The 19,975-nt window shown below is 40.8% G+C and overlaps 1 protein-coding gene across 8 annotated transcripts in view; it reads right to left on the bottom strand.

Annotated features, from left to right (window-relative positions):
• The window catches only part of DCLK2 (doublecortin like kinase 2), a 150,122-nt gene that overhangs the window by 33,768 nt on the left and 96,379 nt on the right, over positions 1-19,975 (bottom strand). For 5 of the 8 annotated variants that reach the window (XR_007125137.1, XM_047717616.1, XM_047717615.1 and 2 more), the window contains 4 exons: positions 19,863-19,957; positions 2,964-3,039; positions 2,049-2,157; positions 371-428 (listed from right to left, as the gene is read on the bottom strand). Coding sequence is in view for 6 of the 8 variants with exons in the window: in XM_047717616.1 (XP_047573572.1) it covers positions 371-428; positions 2,049-2,157; positions 2,964-3,039; positions 19,863-19,957 (338 nt within the window). In the remaining 2 variants the exon portion in view is untranslated. The remainder of the gene's footprint in view (positions 1-370; positions 429-2,048; positions 2,158-2,963; positions 3,040-19,862; positions 19,958-19,975) is intronic. The other 3 variants (XR_007125138.1, XM_047717611.1, XM_047717614.1) reach the window with 1 other exon arrangement.

Genomic DNA, 19,975 nt, shown 5'->3' with positions numbered 1-19,975 from the left:
TATCTTACCCAGCAATCTTGTGTCTTCAGCCAGCATCCATAAAGCAAGAAGGCTAACTAGTTAGTGGAAAGTAAGGTAAAGTCTTAGACTCATCACAATTGGTGACAGATCTTTTGAGCATTTCATCCAGGGATCTCCCATAGATGAGAACTTATATTTTCTATAGCTAGGACTGGATCAAGTCAATTTATTGTCTTAGAATTAAAGTTTTTTTAAAAAATGACAATGGAAAATAAACCAGGTTGATAGTGTTTTCCCTATTAAGGGTTTATTCCTATTAAGGCCTTGTCAATGCCCACTTAAATTCCTTCACCACAGTAAACATCTCCATTTCTCAGTTTCTCTTATAGAACAGTTATGTATACTGTACCTTTCCACAACATTTAGCTTTGTCTATAATCTTCAGGGCAAATTCCTTTCCAGTGGACCTATGAAGTGATCAGAGAAAGGCAATTTAAAGACACAAATCAAAGACACAATCATTCTTGATTTCGTCTACTAAAGGATACTAAGATATTCTTCTAAATATCTTAGAATAGGAAAACAGTTCAACAAAAAAGTACATCAGGAATGATGGTGAGTGGGGTCAGGGAGACAAGTACCCAAAAAAAGAAATAAAATCCAAAGCCATACTGTCATTCTCATTTTACATTAATAATTATAATATTAAATAACTCACATACTAAAAGTACTTAAACTCTGTTGTATCAAAGCTGGACAAGAAATTTTTTCCATACTTAAATCTCAAAATAATTCTCTTAGGAGGCAGAATGAAATTAAGAGAAATGATTCAAAGTAACTAAAAATTTTCTATGATCAGTATATCTTTACATTAATCCATTAATAACTAAAAGGCCCCAGGATTTCAGTATCTCTTTCTCAGCCAAAATTCCAGCTGGTGCCATATTATCTACACCTTTAAATGCCTGCATCTGGTAGTAAAAAGATCATTGACTTGACAAAGAAATGTTGAGGTTGTTAACTTCTAATCACCTAAACACAATTTAACCTGAACAAGCCAAGAAGTACGGTTTAGCTAGGAAAACGCTTCAACAAAGAACACTGTAGTGTTCTTAGAATAGGTTAGTTCTCTTAAGTGCTGCTGCCTTTGCCACTTAGTCATAGTACACGCTGGTGAAGCTGACCTTAGAGGAGTAACTTTCATGTAAATTGCTTCTGCATAACATAAACCAAACCCTGATGCAGATTTCTGAGTCTGTAGAGGTCGTATTTTAGATGCTTAAATTTTTTACTGGGTGGTCAAATGCACCAGAGCAAAGTCAAAGGACTCAGGGACAGGGGGGTGTCCCTCCACAAGGAGCACAAACGCTTCACTGGAGATGCGGCGAAATGGAAAAGCTTTCTGGAAAACTCCCCACCAATAATAAAAATTGCCACTTAGAACAACTAGGGGATTGACCTTAAAACACAAAGGCTCTAACTGGAGTTTTGTTTACAAAAGGCCTGGAATTTAAAAGAAAGGATTTCTTACCACTTGAGAATTTAGGACCTTAAACAAAATAAAGTTGAATAAGCAAAAATATAATTTTAATATAGGCAATAGTTGGCTGACCCTGATCTGAACAGAGTCAGAGCTCATGTATCTGAACTACTAGTACATACAACTAAGTAGTAATTTAAAGGGTTACTGTGGGGTTTAAAGGGGTTAATAGTACAAGCACAGCACTGAGAACAAGCCTGACTCAGGTAAGTGCTATAGGAGATTCCCCCCCCCTTTTTTTTTTTTTAATGAATCCTATTCTTTCCTCTTCCTCTCTGGCTCATGGATGAGACCTGATAAATTGCTCAGCCCAACTGCATACAAAGCAGGTTTATTCTCTGCATAGGTACCTATATTTTCTGGGTCAAACTGCCTGTGGACTTACAAAACAGCTGGTCCCACCTAACTGTAGCTGTCCCACCTAACTTTCTCAGGAAGGGGGAAAAAGAGACCTCCTAGGAAGGCCTTTTATTCATTCGCTCAGGTAAGAATAAACTCCAGGGGAGAAATGTAGGTAAACAAATGATTATCCTCACTACCCACTCACCTGTCCATGCACTCTTTGACTACAGCAAAATTCCCATCACCAATAACCTTCCCAATTTTGTATTTCTCAAGAAGAGTTGATGATTCAGAGCACCTGTTTCCATTCACACCTGCACAAAAGGATAAATGCAAAGTCTAGCAAACACATCAGCATTTCATCTTGATTCCTACATATCTGTAAAATAATAAATTGCAATGTAATTCATTTCTAAACCGATGGTGAACCATAAGAAAATTTCTAAGCATATTTTCTGAAGAGAACACCTGAACTCCTGAATCACCAATTTCCTTTTGACCTTGTGAAATCTGAAACCAACATAATCAATAAACCTAACATATCCTTGAAATGCCAACTGAAATAAGTAAAAGGAAATTTAACCTAAGCTTTTTAAACTTCTTTGTTAACTCTCAAGAAAGGGGAAGGAATGATGGTGGGGATTCAGTCTTAAAATTTTTCAAGATTTCTCCTCAAGATTTTTCCAGTGAAGAAAATTCTATGCAGCTGGGATACCTGTTAAGGCTAATTCCTGGCCCCAAGTCCTCTCAAAAAGGGGAGGGGGGGTGGAGAGGAGGAAGTGGTTAAAAGGACTACTTTTACAATGTATCCCCAGTGCCCAGCACATAGCAGATATCCAGTGAAGAAAAGGCACTTCTGCTCCCTAATTGACAGAAAGGAAAAGTCTACATGTCGGACTGTGAGCAGACTGTCACTAAAGAAAAATAAAGAAAGCTTAATAAAAAACAAGGACATTTTATATATCCTGAAGCGACCTCACCAAAGCTCACTAGGCTAATTGGTGACACGATTGCATCCCTGTTGAGGTAGATCATAATTTAGCACAAGTGAGTTTTGGGTGGCCCCCATGTTCACGTGGATGACTTCCTTTATAAATGTGATCATCAGATTGAGGACTACCTTCAGGACTCACGCAACGACCAAGCTCAGGTCCACCATTTACATTGGAAGAAGATCTGCCGTGTGCAGAAATCTGCTGAAAGAGGAGAGAGACCGTTATTTATCGTGAAAAATTTACAAACCTTCGGCTAGCTAATCCTTAAAGATTAGAAAATGCTCATATTGTGCAAAAGTATGATGTTACAAGAAGAGAGGGGGCATCTCTTTCTCCTCTCTTCCCTGTATCATTAACACATTTCTTCCTTATTAAAGTATTTTCAAATCAGATTGGATATCAGGAAACTGACAGTGTGTTGCTCTGTTTGATACTGGTTTACTTTTGACCTCAAAGGAATAAAGTAAAGGAAAGTATTATAGCACCAGAGCAGAACAAGGTACTTATTAGTGGCATATAAGGTTTAGAACTCTAGGTAATTCCAAGAAATATTGGTACCACGTCCCCAGATCCCGCAGCCACCCTGTGGTGGACCTCAGGGAGTCCCTGCAAAGGTGGAGCTGTTCTCAGAAGCCCCATGACTAGGACTGAATCACCTTCCACATCATTTTATGGATTCCAGATCCAGAGTGCATGCAGCCCTGGCTCGACCCTCTTCTTTACTGACCCTAAAACAGTAAGAGTTCCTCCCAACCATTTTAAAGACTTTTATTCCTAGGAACCAGAGGGAAATGAAAGATAAAACTAAAAGACAGGTTCTAACTCAATAGGGCTGAAGTTCCCAGTCTAAACCAAAAATAATTTCTAATTCTTAGAAGAACTGAAAAACTCATATTATGACTATTATTAATATCAGGTTTATTATTATGTCTTCTTTGAGAATTTTTTCTTTATCCCTAAGGGCTCTTAGGCTTTTGAACTCAAATTTTTCTCTTTGAACTTGAATTGTTTTTCCCCCCCTTTTCTTTTTTAATTATTCCTGATTTCAGGAGCTTCCAAGGTCAAAGGACTTAACAAATTAGCGAGAAGCCTCTTCAACATTTTTTGTATCAGTGAACCTACCTGCCCCTATGCCCAAACTATGCTGGTACCTTTGTCCCATTATGATTGTGCCTTATTCATCACTGCATCTCCCGTGGGCAGCACACCGCATGGTATACACCACACTGAATTCGTACTTGCTGATTAAAGGCATAAACAACAGGGCCAAACCAGGAAGCTGCCCGTCCCAGAATGTTCACAAGTTGGAGACACTGGGTCTACTCTCTTCCTCTGGATGAAGTAAGAACCTCAGAGATCCTGGTTCAAAACCCAGGAAAGCCCAATACTCATACACGTTGCTTCACACAGGATCATCCAGACGTTCTCCTAGAATGCATTACAAGCCTCAGGAATAAAAGGCATTAAAAATGATCTGTTTTCTCAGATGCCATGTAACCACATTGTGTGGACAGTAAGACCAGCTGCAGCGTGTCCTCTTAGGAAGGCGAGTCCAAGGAAAAGCAGTTCTGAGTGGCAAACATGCTTCTCACAAGTTTTGTCTCCTTCACTCTGACTTGGAGAAAAACTGTGTAGCAATGTGGGTGTGTATGTAGGGTTCATTTCAGGCCACCCTTAACAGATGACAATACTACCATACCACTCTGACTCCTCGGAGTTCAGTCATTTTGTTTCTCACAAGGTAACTGGCAGGCAATGTTTCAAAATTTAACTTTTTTTTGGTGGTTGTTCTATTTCTTTGCTGCTAAAATTAAAGGCATCTCCAAAATCAGCTGTAGTCTATGCTAAAATGTTTAAAAGCTAGCTTGTTTAAAACCCAGGCCCCGAGAGGTGACTTCAAAGGAAGGCTGACAGAAAACCACAAGGTTCTCCAGTCAGTTCTGTTTCCACAGCTACTACCCTAGTTCTGGTCCTCCTTCAGCGTCCTCCTGGCGCCTCAAAGGCCTCCTTGGTTACTCTCAGTCTCAGCCATTCCACACAGGATTGCCAGGAAACTTCTCCAAGGATAGTTCTGATAGGATCCTAGGATCCAAAACTTCAGTGGGTCTTTGTGACCAACAAAATAACCCCATCCCTTGTCTCACTACCTGCCTGTCCAATTTGTTTCCACCGATTTTTTTTTCATGATTTTTATACATTAACTCAATATTTTTTAAAGATTTTATTTTAGTGAGAGCTTGATCTCAGGATGCTGAAATCGTGACCTGACCTGAAATCAAGAATCAGATGCTTAACCGACTGGGCCACCCAGGCACATCTCTCTCTCTCTCTCTCTCTCTCTCTCGATATATATATATTATATATATATATATATATATATATATATATATATATATATATAATATATTTTATATTTTTTAAAGTGGCTTAAACGTCCCAAGTCTTAATTTTCTGCTCTGAATATAGGGATAGTAGCAAGACCTAGTTTGAAGATTTGTAAGAAAATCAAAATTAGCTCCTACATGTAAACTCATTTCATATGTAAACTCACTGACATGTAACACTAATGCAGTATTAGTTATTAATATACCTTTCCTTAAAACATCTAGCATAAAGCCTTGAATCAAATGATTGAGAAATGTTCTCAAATTGTTGAATGTATAATGTAAAGAGATCTTTTGGTAAATAATTCATTTCAAATCTGTTCCTCTTCTAATCTAACCTTTCCTAGACTGAAAACTGCCAGTCATGGGAATAAGAGATCCAAATTAAATTCATAGCAGCCAAATTCTTAATGAAATAAAGACAGGAAGAATGTCATTCTGGAAAAAGTTCTATCTCAAAAACAAATGGAAAGCTCCGTTTTGATTACTGCTCACCCCTAGATTACAGTGACAGGGGAGGTGGATTGTAATACCTGGAAACAACAGTGGAGAGTGACCTGTTAACCCGCACGTCAAATTTCATGCCCAAAACGGGCCGGCCCCACACCCTCTGGCCACAGCTGGTTGAGTCAGGGTGCTGGGCAGGGACCTTTTCTCTTCTCAACATTCAGAGCCTAGGGAAATGTCCAGTATGCAGGCCCACTGCTGACATCCTAAAACCTGGGTTTGTCCCTGCCTTCCCCCGGGCCCGCTTGCTTAGCTCTCCTGGAAGCAGGGAACATTCTTCTCACAAGGCCCTTTCTCGAGCTAGTTTGAGTAAATTTTAGTTCACTGCAGGCTGATGTGTTCTATCTAACTCAAGGGCTCCGTAAGAAGGAAGTCTTGGAAGGGCTGAAATGAAGGCATTTTTACCTCCATATGTATTTTCACATGGATGGGTGACTCCTCGGGGTATCTACTAATTAAGTTCCATGAGCCACTGTAATTTTCCCAATGTTTGGATTAAACCCTTACTCCAACCTACCCCAAGGCCCTGTACAGCCCAGCAATTACAAACTCAGTGTGTGTTGGGATTCACAGACAGCAAGGAAAGAGACCAGGAGACAGAGGAGGTGTGGGAACTGATTCCCTGGCAACTAAAAGAAGGCAGGACCCAGGCCAAAGCCTGAGCCGCAGAGGAGAATGTGGCATGTGGTGGAGGCCAACTGAAAGGCTACTTTCACATGTACCTGACAAACATATCACTAAATCATCAGGAAGTGAAGCTTTCTTAGCAAATAATGATGGCAAGAAGAGCATTTTTCAAAACCCTCAAATTGAATTTTTTTTTCCTAACTATGGAACCTCAAACATTTACCAAAAAAACAAAACAAAAACAAAGACCTATATAGAGTTAACAGGGGTGACCTCTCTAATTACCTACCCAAATACTATTCCTTTATTTGAAAATAATGCTTAGAAAATTAAAACATGAAGGGGAATCATTTCATGACAGCACAGACAGGGACATGAATGGACACAGGAATGGCTGGCTCTCCTCCCTCAGCAATAACTGACACTGGGCTGTTAGAAGATATAAAGGTGAAGGGACAGAAGTTTACAATCTTATGAGGAGACATGTGCACGCTTCAAACCTTTCCGAGAAACCTTGACATTCCAAGAAATGTCTCTAAGGTTCTGACGGTGACAAAGGACTCCGACAGCCCGTGAGAGGGAGGGAGCCATTTTGCTAAGGCAAGAATCTGTGCTCATAATGCTGGAGTCACACAGCCAGGGATTAAGTTCACTTGACCTCCCAGTAATGAAGCTTGGTGTTCCAAGGGTACGAGAAAAGCTGGGTATTCACCAAGATCCCTGGACAGATCCCTGGCAAATGTGAGGTGTCTATTGTGAAATACAGAGCAAAGCACTCCCAGTGCCCTGAGAGACATGCAGACAAAGAGCAATGAAAATGCTAGGACTACAAAATTCTCACTGTTTCCCAGGCACAGTTTCTACATTTCCCTGTTCCTGGTCAGAGAATTATTCTCTTATTAAAGCAAGGATTGAATTAGCACCAGAGATTAAAATATGGCACTCCTGATTAAACCTGTCCCGTGTCTATTATCAAACTAACAATTTTTATTAAAATCTCTTAAAATGCTAATGAGCGCTCCTGCTTCCATCCGTAACTACGATGCTGAGACAGCACAAAGGCAGTGCCTAGATGCTGCCTGTTTGTAAGACCTTCCTCAATAAAGCATAAATGGATGGCAGCATCTGGGCTCTTTCAAGATTATCTTCTGTAATTACTAACTGGTTCAAAAAGAATTGATTATGTTTAGGGGTTGGGAGGAGAAGGGGGCAAATTTCCTTACGAGGTCCTGATTGTCAAGGAGGGAAGGCGATGGAAAGGGCTGGAGATACTGCTGAGAATGTTATATAGGGCAACTGCCTTCAGCTCAGGTCATGATCCCAGAATCCAGGGATCGAGTCCCGCATCGGGATCCCAGCTCCACGGGGAGTCTGCTTCTCCCTCTGACCCTCTCTCCTCTCATGCTCTCTCTCACTGTCTCTCTCTCAAATAAATAAAAAAAAAATTTAGAAAAAAAAAAAGAATGTTATATAGGTTGGCACTGCTGCCCCATCCTGCTCCTCTGAGAGCAGCAGCAGCTCCATTTTTCAGGAACCAAGGAAAGGAAAGGCACAATAACCTGCTTCTGCTAAGAACTTTTTTTTTTTTTTTAAGAAAATTCAGTTTCTTAGCTGCACTAGCCACATTTCAGGTGTCTGATTGCTACGTGTACCTGGTGACTACTATATTGGACAATGCAGATACAGAACATTTCCATCACCTCAGAATGTTCTATTGGACAGCACTAGTTTGAGCACTTAATACATATATAATTATTTTCTTTCTTTTAATTGAAGTACAGTTGACACGCAGTAACACATTAGCTTGAGGTGCACAACATAGTGAGTGGACATTTATATACATTGTAAAATGCTCAGTCCAATAAGTATAGGACTTTTTGCCCATCCCCCCTCCCTCTCCCCTCTGGCAACCACCAGTGTGTTCTCTGCATTTACATGTCTGTATCTGTTTTGTTCTCTTCTGCTAAAAACTTTTTTAAAGGACTTGAAAATAGAGCAGAAAAAGCTATAACGTGTCCTCAACCACTAGCATCATTTAAAATGGCATTCATGGCTGACGGAATAAATGCTAGGTACTCAATCATGGCTGATAATGAGTACCATTCTAGCTTTCCACATTTTCAGCCAAGAAGTCCAGTCAGAGTGCCTACGTTAAATTTTTTTTGATAAGTAGATTATTACAACTTCTACAAAACTTAAAATTTAAAGAGAAATGTTAGGTACTACACTAAAAATGTGAAGTTTTATTCAAAAATTGGCAATTCTCCAAGAACAGTGAAAATGACTATATCAATGCATTAAAGCATATTACTATTGACTTTTAAGTATAATGTTGAATACTCCTTCATTTTGACTTTTCATAAAAGGAAGCACTTGAACAAAATCTAGGAGATTTTTTTTTTTTCTAGGAGATATTCTTGTGTAGTGAGCTGACTTTCTTGATCCATCTTGGAAAAGGGCACTATGATTCAATTTTTAAGTGGTCTACTTCAGGGGTCAAAAATATGTTTTGCAAAAGGCTAGAGAGTAATATTTTAGGCTTTGGGATATGGTCTCTATCACAATTACTCAGCTCCACTATTATAAAATGAAAGCAGTCATAGAGCACATGTGAACGGTTAAGTGTGACTGTGTTCCAATAAAACTTAATTTAGAAAATCAGGGGCGCCTGGGTGGCTCAATGGGTTAAGCCTCTGCCTTCGGCTCCAGTCATGATTCCAGGGTCCTGGGATTGAGCCCCACATCGAGCCCCACATCGGGCTCTCTGCTCAATGGGGAGCCTGCTTCCCTCTCTCTCTCTCTGCCTACCTCTCTGCCTGCTTGTGATCTCTCTCTCTCTGTCAAATAAATAAATAAAATCTTAAAAAAACAAAAACAAAAACCAAAAAACACTTAATTTAGAAAGTCAGACTGTGGGCCAAATTTGGCCAGCAAGCAAACTCCTGGTCCACAAGAACTTTCTTTCTTTCCTTTTTTTTTTTTTTTTTAAAGATTTTATTTATTTATTCATGAGAGACGAGAGAGAAAGAGAGAGAGGCAAAGGCAGAGGGAGAAGCAGGCTCCCAGCTGAGCAGGGAGCCCAATGCAAGACTTGATTCCAGGAGCCTGGGATCATGACCCGAGCTGAAAGCAGATGCTTACCGACTGAGCCACCCAGGTGCCCTACAAAAACTTTCTTAGGAATCTAGTCTTATACTTTGAAACTTTAGAACAGAGTAACCCACAGGGTGGTTGTGGCTATACATTGGGATCACCTGGGATGATCTGAAAGCTTCTATTGCTAGACTACTGCCCCAGAATAAAGAATCCCTGGGGTAGGGCCTGGGTATCAGTATTTTTTTCTAAGTTTCACAAGTGATCTAATGTACAGCCAAGGTTGAGCACCTCTGTGGAGGAAGTTTCTGGCAGCAACTGTAATTCTTCAGCTACCTTAAGCTCTCTTTGTCACCCATCCAACAATTTAACCATTGCAAGTTATCTCTAGCTAAGAACAACTTTCTCCTTGTAAGAAAAGGAAAGATGACACTAATTACAGTTAACTGAATGCCTACTTTGTGGCAAGTCCTAAAATGAATACTCTACACCTTATGAATTAGGTATTACCATAATCTCCATTAATCCGTAAAGAAATCAGAGCTCAGAGAGGTTATATAACTTGCCCAAACACCACAGCAAATGTGTCAGAATCTGAATCTGAATCCAGGTCGGACTCCAGAGCCCAGGAGCTATTTGGCTACTCTCACACTGTCCCCTCCTTTAAGAAGACAAAAAAAGAAGTCTTCCAAGGCTATTAAATTAACATAAGGATGATAGCCAGTATGAGACCCACTCATCAAAATATTCATTGTGGTATATTTAGAATATGCTTTCAGATTACTGTACTATAGTCACAGCTGTGTAATTTAGTCAAATAATGTACAAATTGATAAACAAATCCACAGCCTTTCCTCACATAAAGAGATCTTAAGAAAAATTTTTTTAAAAAGATGACTGCTGAAATGTACTGAAGACTTTTTAAGTCTGCATTACCAGATGTTACCTATAAATAGATTTACTTCCATGATTTTTGTGGGTTTAAAAAAATATTTAAAAATATAAATGCCACTAATTAAAAGGGAAAGCCAGTATGAATTATGATAAAGCTATATCAGAAATGCATTTAAAAGCAAAAATTGTCCAAAGAAGATACACAGATGGCCAACAGACACAAGAAAAGATGTTCAACGTCGCTCATCATCAGGGAAATGCAAATCAAAACCACAATGAGGTGTCACCACATACCTGTCAGAATGGTTAAATTCAAAAATGGCTAAAATCAAAAACACAAGAAACAAGTGTTGGTATGGATGTGTTGTACTATTGGCGGGGATGCAAGCTGGTGCAGCCACTGTGGAAAACAGTGTGGAGATTCTCAAAAAATTAAAAATAGAATTACCCCATGATCCAATAATTCTACTACTGGGTATTTACCCAAAGAAAATGAAAACACTAAGTTGAAAAGATATGTGCACCCTACATTTATTGCAGTGTTATTTACTATAGCCAAAATACGGAAGTAACCAAGTATCTATTGAATGGATAAAGAAGATGTGGTGTATATATAGACATAATGGAATATTATTCAGTCATTTAGAAGAATGAAATCTTGCCATTTGCAACAATGTGGACAGATCTAGAGGGTATAATGCTAAGAGATATAAGTCACAGAAAAACATACTATATGACTTCATCATATGTGGAATTTAAGAAACAAAAAACCAGACTCTTAAATATAGAGAACAATCTGGTGGTTGCTGGGGTGGGGGTGGGGGTTGCCAAATAGGTGAAGGGGATTAAGATATACTTATTGTGATGAGAACTGAGTATAGAATTGTTCATCATTATACTGTATGCCTGAAACTAATATAACACTATGTTAATTATATATGGATTTAAAGAAATTAAAAAGAAATCAAGATGAAAACAGAAATCTTCATTACTTTTATATTGGATTTGTGAAACTTTACTCTGAAATACTTCATTATTAGTAATGACATAGGAGAACAATTAATAAGAATCAGCGACTAAAGCTAGGTAACATACAAAAAACTATTCTTATCTGTAGCCAAACCTTAGATTTGCTTTCATTTGGCTAAATTAGTGTGACTGATGAATAGTGGTGAATACTGAATTTTCTGGCTAAACAGAAGCCACGGCCTGCACACGCACAAGCCAACTCAACCATCCGTGAGAGGGGCTTTGTGGAACCTGCTGGTCTGTGCCTTTCGGTTCCTGAGTATTGCTGCCACCTAAGGGGACTGACTATATGGTCCACCAAAACCAGCACAGAATCTCTGCATATCCTTATAAGGGAGACTTTCAAATGGAAGTGTTGGCTTATTGGCTTCCGCACAACCACGCCTACCTGCACAAGATGTCTGCGGGCTTTTGTGGTGAGGAATCATCAATCTGTAGGACACCAGGGTACCAGGAGAGGTGCCTACCTCTTCAGTCCAAACTATGGAAGTTACCACTGTCAGGCACTGGCGCAGGCTAATTCACGATAACTTCTAAGTCTTAATTCCATCCAATTATCTCCAATATACTACCAAGAAGAATTTCTAACGGGCCACTTTCATGAATAAGGGAGCATTTAAGATTAATGCATGAGCTGCTTACATTCAAATAAAGTTCTTACAGTTGATTGTATTCATACACTGATTTGCTTGGCAAACTTTCCTTCCAGCCCCATGAAGGTGGGCTTCAGCTCCACTGAGCCACTGACCCACCAAATGCCTCTATTTACTGAGCAACCACGATTTGCAAATCACTGTCCTCAAACAGCATCTAAGATTCATGATGATGATTTATTTTGTTAGGTCACTGAAGTCTTCCAAACTGCTTAGTCCCTCTTTTGTTTTTGTTTCTGTCAACAAAATCAATTACATTCGGAGATGAAGTCGCCACCCGGCATTTCTGGGGTCATAAAAAGAGTATAAAAGTAGTCAGTCTCTCAGTACTGAGGATTATTAACTAGCTTTAAATGCCAGAGAAAAACCAAAGCTCCAGGGAAAAGCAAAAACGTCTAAGGTCAGCGGCTACCGTGGATTTACATTTCACAGCTTCGAAAAGAAGTTTTGAAGTTCAAAAGGTCAAAGAGTTGCATTTTAGCTCTGCCAATCAGTATGAGATACTACCAGCCCTTTCATCACACTTCACAAATCTGGAAAATCTTTCACCACCAGCACACCCAAGAGACATCATCAGATAAAATATCAGCATATCGGACAGTCTATAATCTCAAGATGTTGGACAGTGTTCCAAATGTACTTTTTTTCTTTCTTCTTTCAACTAACAAGAATACTCACAGTAGACAGCCTATGGGCATACACTTCAGCATCAAAACCTGAGACATTTTATCCCTCAGTGTCCACAGATGTGCCCCTGACTTGGAAGCCTTAAGTTACTACAGCCTTGAAAGTCCTCAACTGGGACAGGGATGATGAATTAAATCCCAGGGAAATGCTTTCTTCATCCATCTGGCAGCTGATGACACATTTAGTACTCTTTATTGCCTATCTGTCCCAAAGAAAACACTGTGATTTAAGCACAGAAAATATTCCCACAGGGAAAGTCATTAGCTAGATGGAAGGGACTCTGAGGGGCTTGGGCAGAGGAAACAGGAGATCATGGGCTGAGGTCAAGAGGAAGATGAGGATTAAGAAGAAAACATCACTGGTGGTGGGATTCTAGAATTTGAAGGGGAAAGAAAAGAATGGGCAGGGGGTAATTGGGCAAGGGGTGACTGGTCAGGAGAACAAAAGGACTGGGAGGAGAACAAAGCAATAAAATTGATAGTGGGAGAGACTTTTGTGGCCCTCGAAAAGGAAAATGGACAGAAATGTATTGAGGGAATAGGGGCAGCCTCCGAAATAAATTTTGGGTGGCTGATAAAGAGATGAAAGCAGAGAGAAACGGTGTGGTAGCCTCCAAAATGGTTCCCCTGAACCTTACCTCCTGATTTTCATGCCCTTATGCAGTCCCTTCTCATGTTGCACAGAGCTGACATGTGACTGCTACACTATTATGGAAATGATGGTGTCCAACCTCCAGGACTAGGTCTCAGACAGGAGGGCTTCTGCATGTCACTCTTACAGATCACTTCCTTTGGGGAAACCCAGCTGCCATGCTCTGAGGATACTCAAGCCAACTTATGGAGAGGATATGGCAAGGACCTGAGGTCTCCTGCCAACAGCCAGCACCAATCTGCCACCAAGAGAACGAGTCACCACAGAAGGAGATCCCCCACTCTCAGCAGGGCCTTTGGGTGACTGAAGCCCTGGGGCATACCTCGACTACAACCCTGTCAATGATCTTAAAGCCAGGACTACATGGTAAGGCTGCTCCTGGATTCCTGACCCACAAGAACTGTGCAAGACAGTAATTTTTTACTGCTATTTTAAGCTGCTAAATTTCCAAATAACCTGTTACTAAGCTGCGTTACAGTGTACTAATGCAGCCAGACTATAGACAGAGGGCAGGGAAACAAAGACGAAGCATAGTCGGGAAGGTAATTCATAATAGAGAGAAAGCAGGGGAGGCAATAAAATCTGAAATCTGACTTCTCTCACTTTCTCCTTCCTTCTTATATACTGCTGCATGTTAATTTTTTCTTCTTTGTGAGTAAAACTTACTTCATGGGAACACTGAACCTGGAAATCCCAAGACTTACAGTAAGAAAGAACAGCAAAGCTATTCTAAGTGCTTTCTCTATAGTTAATTAATCTCAATCCTGTGTGCTAGGTCCTATTAATCCTTTTTTTTTTTTTTTTTTTGGTTACAGATAAGAGTGTTGTAACTTGCCTAAGATCATACAGCCTGTGAGGGGCCAAGCCAAGATCAAACCCAGAAATTCTGGTTTCAGAGCTCATGACTTCAACCCTATACCATCTTATGTCCTTCTCCAAATGGAGGCGTCTGAGCATAAATGAGCTCTGGGCTTCATTTTTTGACACTCCCCTTCTGTGTAACTAACTACATACTATGAGACACCACTTCTGTCTTAATCCTCTGGCTTGAGTGGACCAAAGACTTGTCATGGTTCAGATTAAAGCACTCAAAGAAAATTTTAATTATTAAGGAGAACTAAAGAAGAACAAACAAGAAAGAGCCCAGAGATGCTACACACCCTCCTGACACAGGCCTAGTACAACCTGGCATGAATTGGCCTCACTAAAAAGATCTCTGGGCTTCCCAAGGGTCTGACTGCAGGAGGCATCTTGGCGTCAAGTAAAGCGTGGTGTGCAGTGAAGGCGGCTTGTTTCAGGCCTGCAGAACTGCCTCCTCCCCAGGTGACCATCACCACCCAGTGGTCTTGCCCTAGGAAGGCCAGATTCCCTAAATCCATACAAGAGCAAAACCAAGTTCTACTACCGAGGGACTAGGTTTTGGGGAAATGGCCTAATGGCTACCTCCTTGGTAGCCCTAGCAACTGTCATTTTATGAATTTTTGGTCTGACCATTTGTTTCCAATCATCTATTTAACAGACTGGCCTTGCTTTCTCACTGTGTCTTTAGGGGTTAGTAATGGTGATAAGTAAGGATGGGCTCTGTTTTCAAATCCCAGCTATGCAACTATGCTCGCAATGGGGGTTCCATGCCAGGCCCACCACGTAACATCATCTCATATCCAGGTACCCATATGTTTGCTGAGCCTGGACAACACTACCTTGTTCAGGCCTACGTCAATCTTAACTATACTCAGTTCCATTGTTGGCTTCCAAAGAAAACCAATAACCCTAACCTCTTGTGAACTTTGTTATTTTTCTAAAGCCTTTGGCGGTCAGGTTGAAGTGCTGGGCACTTCTCTACCTTTCCACCTCCCTTCATCTAGCCTCTCCCCGACCCCAGGACTACCCCTACCTTTCCCAAGCACCACCTCCCATTCCATTTCTAATATCTCAACTTATTTTTATTGAGAGCATTTATGCATATCTAAACCCAAATACTCAGTATCTGGCAAGCCACCCCCAGCATTCACCCTCCTGAAAGACTGCATAGCTTTTCCATAATAACCATACAAGCTTCCTTCTGAGAGGTCCATGCTGCAGTCACTGACACAGACTCCCCAGGGATGGGGGAAGAGTCAGAGGTTAGAGACAGAGACCCTGAAAGGGTCAGAGATCCCAAGCGGCCACTGAGACCCTGAGCAAGTCACTTCACATCTCTGAACTTCAATCTCTTCATCTGCAAAATGAAGACTAATTGCACGTCTGAGACGACTTTGTTTTCCCATTGTAGGTTTCACATAACTAGCAAAACCAAAAAACTATAATCGAGGTAGAACTAACTTTCAGTTACCTAACGTCTATTAGTTTTGGGTTTAAAGAACCCTGACTGCTTGGTTGCCACCCTATTTCTTACATTCCCATCCTGCAAAAAATTACTCACCAGATGAGGAAAGCTTTCCTTCCTCTCTTGCCTTTGGCGCAACCCTTCAAAGAGCATGATCTTTTATAAATGCATATGAGTAGAGCAGAAGAGTCTTCCCCAACAGTAGGATGGGGGGAACTATGAGGTCTTTTTTTTGTGGAGAGGTGCTTTTTCAACGAGCAAACAAACAAAAAGCCATGGACACTCTGTGGTCAGAGATTAAACTTCACAATATGACCCTGTTTTCCTTTTCAGTTCTTCCAATATCCCCACCAAAACACGAAACTGATTCCCAAAAACTGGCACAGGAAAATTGTGATAGAATATCAAATTCCACTTCCCTCTGACTTCACTTTGCCTAATTCCCTACTAGGTAAAACCCAGATACTTAAATAAACAAACAAACAAACAGATAATCTGGCAGAAGCTGTGTCCCGGCACCTAGAGAGATAGGAGTGTCATCTCCTACACAGGCTGTCCTGGCTTGGTTTGCTTACTTTGGTCAATTCTGATTCTCTGGAAAAAGATTATCTATCCCCAAAGCCATTAAAGCATCTAACCAGGATAAATGGTTCCTGCCTGCGAAAAACAGTCCTCCAGTGTCAGACACTGCCTCTTAATTGATCTTGATAAGCCATTTTAAATGAAGGGGAAGAAAAGAGCAGAGCACTAACCCATGGTAATTATCTGTAATTCTCCATTTGTAATGTCACTGAATTGAGAAAATAACGCAAACATGGACAGATGCTGACTAGAGCTTTCGCTGACACCAAAATTAGGGTATTTTGTACAGTAAGTAACATGACTAAGCGGCAGTATTTCAAAGGCAGGTCTTCATCCCCACAACAATATCCAATACCAGGGACTGCTGGGAACAGTCAGAAGACGCACTTTCCATAAAGCATGACCCAGGAGAATGGGCAGGACTTGGGCAGTGTGGCCTAAAAGCTGATGGGTGTGGCAGAGACTCATTTAGCTGCTAATATTTAATGTAAAATCGGGTAATTCTACATCAGCTATAAAGGGAGAAGAGAAATGAACTCCCCTGCTTCCTAAGTAGGGCTTTTTGTTCTGCTTTGTTTTGTTGCCAGTTTAAAGAACTATAATCCCAGCACTTCAGAGGTCCTTTAAAAACAAATGTTCTTATTTAACAATGGTAGAAAACCAAGAGGAGGTCTCACAGCTGTGAGTAAAGCCCACAGGCCTCAAGTCGGGTGGAACACAAAGTGGGTTTGAGAGGGAGGGGGGCAGGGTCCGGAAAAGTTAGGTAGCAGCTCGACTGAGCAGTGGGAGGAATGCTGGGAGGCAGAGTCCCCAGTCCTTGAGGGGAGAATGAGAGGGACAGCAGCTGGAGGCAAGACAGTGATAAATCGGAGACACATTAGAAGCCTGGGGGCTTGACATCCAGAGCTTGTGCCTTCTAAGACCTTGTGGCTGACATATCAGAGCCAAGGGTGCACAACACAGTCCTCTCCTCTTCCCCTTCTGCCCCAGGGTAACCCTTAGACTCGTTATAATGCATCTGAATTGCAGGTATAGCCCCGCCCAAAGGAGAAAAGCTACCAGGATGGTTCTGCTTCAAACCCTGTAGGGTAAAACACAACCTCTCCCATCCTGTGGAAGGAGTCTCCCAAAAGACTGGGAGCAGCCTCCACTGGAGACCACCCACCCCACTGCAGGTCCCATCCCCGAAAGACCCAAGAATATCCGATCCGAAACAACTTAGGAGGTTCTGCCTCCTGGAATCCATCTGCTCTCCCACTGTGAGGGTGGCCTTTCACCTTAATAAACAGCTCCGCGCTTGCTACTTTCCTTCCAGCTGTCTTGATTCTGAGCACAGATCCCCACATATATCTTTTTCAGGGGGTATCTAAGGATGGAGACCTCCCCATTCACACAGTGCAGACTCTCCCACCAGTGTAACAGAAAGACCGCTACTCTTTATCTTACCAGGAATCTCTTCTTCTATCCTGACCTGTAACCAGCATCTCTCTTCTTCACCTCTTTAGGCCCCGACAAGTAATTCTGAGCGCTAATCATGTTCCAGAGAGCCGTGTGCTAGATGGGGGTTGCTATACCATTTCTGATACACTCAACATAAGGAGAACAGCTTTATCTGATGTCTCAGCAATAAGACAATTTACCATGTTTTGAAAACTCCACGCATCTCCACTCCAGAAGTATACGTGATTGAGTGCAAGTTTGTGTGCATGTGTGTAGGGTGAATGGTGCTCTGAGCATCCAGCAGCTCCTACTGACCTAGCAGCAACAATTAAAAGGAACAATCTTGGGCTCACAGCTGCAGATGGGCTAGGCAGAAAGATGGGAATGATAACAAAAAGGGAAGTGAATGAAACTCCAAGGAAACAAAGGAATTGGTATCCTGTCCCTGCCTGGAGCAACCGTCTGGGGGAGGACAGGACTGTGGCTCGCTGGAAAGTCTGTGTGGGATTTGCCCTGAGGTTAAGTTACCAGCACTAAGAGCCACTTGCTTTTAGTTTAACACGCAACTGAAATAAAAAAAGAAATGAATGAACTTGAATTATTTTTCCTTTAGTTCTCTTGAAAGTTACTCAAAAACAGTGAACCTGCAATAAATTCCCCCCTACAATAAATTGGGGGAAAGCTGAAAATGCCTGGCTGATTAGTGATTTTTAACTTATGTAACTTTTTTTTTGTGGTTGACAGTTTAGAATTCCATCACAATCATATTATAAAATGACCTAAGCCACTTTAGCACCTCAAAATGTCTGGTTCTTTTGATAAAGGAGCTTCTAGCACTTGGAGATAGGTGAGAGCTTCATACTCACTACTCAGTCCAATTTTTGTCAATGTACATAAGCAAGCAGGCACAAAAACAGGCAAGCCGTCCTCCTCTGGAAGGAATTTCTCTTTCGGATCTCTATCACTTACATGCGAATCATGCAGGTTCACTCTGAATGTTCACCCAACATTCTCAGGGCAGGACAGGCAAATAGAATTAGGTGGACAAGGAACCCTTGGAGAAGTGGCAGGCCCACAGTCCTCACTGCTCTGAAGGGGTCAGGATGCTGGGCTCAGCAGGTTCTCATTCCTCACTCACCCAGGGGTGCTGGGGTTCTTACAATCCATTTTACTAATGAAAAAGATTTCTCAACATCCTTAAAGAAAGCCGCTCAGACAATACCTGAAGTGTTTAGGCAACCAACTTTGGCGGAATGTGTTCCTAATGAAGACATTTCCGATATCACCAAAATACCAAGAGAATAAGTTAATTTATGCATGCATACACAGCCTTCTGTATACACTTCAGTATTCTTAGAGTACACTACCATGCAGATAATTTGATTGTTTCTACAAAAGGAAACTTTCCCAATTTTTAACCTCAGTTATTTACTGCTATTTTACCAGGCAAATTTTTTCTTATAAATTTAAATTACTGAAAACTATTAAATGAAATCAATGTTGTTGAAATTTTGTAAATTTGCCTTCATTCATCATTTTTCTCCCTATTAGACAAAATGCCTATTAAAAAAAAAAGTCTATTAAACCAACTGCTGATCATGTTAAGTTACCATTTATATTTCTAGGCTATCACAGTCAAAACCTAAGATTTATTTCTAACTTCTCACCAAAACGAACATTATCTTCTTGGGTTACAGATGTACGTAAGTACCATACTAGTGCGTCATCCTATTTCAAGCTTTCGCAAAGCCAAATTAGGTTAACAATATTAAAATCATGATTCAAAATGAGATTTGTAAAAGAATTACAGTGTTCTCCAAGGCTCTCCCAGTGCAAATCATTTTGATAATAATAGGAAAACTACTACTTCTTTTACTTTACCCCAATATGTTCAACCTTAACCACAACCTTCTATTCCCATTTGAGATATGGGAACAGTTGGGGTCAGAAGAGTTAAGTGAGTTGACCCAAATTCCAAGATGAAAAAGGACACAGGATTCAAAGGCAGGTAGGTCCTTCTCAGCTCCACATCCTGAACTCTTTCCTTTTTGATTTGTTATTACACCCAAGCCCCTGAACAAATTAAACTACCAAACTATGAAACTCAAAATAACAAAATCACACAAACATGCCATATATCCCATTTCATACCTTTAATCCTCTGAGACTTCCTGGGCTAGTTGGAGAAGAGCTAGAAGATTTCGTTGATTTAGGAGTAGACAGCTGGCTGCTGGGAGTTCCATTAACTGACCATGAGACAACAA

The sequence above is a fragment of the Lutra lutra genome, chromosome 2 (assembly GCF_902655055.1).
Source record: "Lutra lutra chromosome 2, mLutLut1.2, whole genome shotgun sequence".
Classification (NCBI taxonomy): Eukaryota; Metazoa; Chordata; class Mammalia; order Carnivora; family Mustelidae; genus Lutra; species Lutra lutra.
Note: the sequence above shows the minus strand (reverse complement) of the source record. Positions and strands in the feature narration are given on the sequence as shown.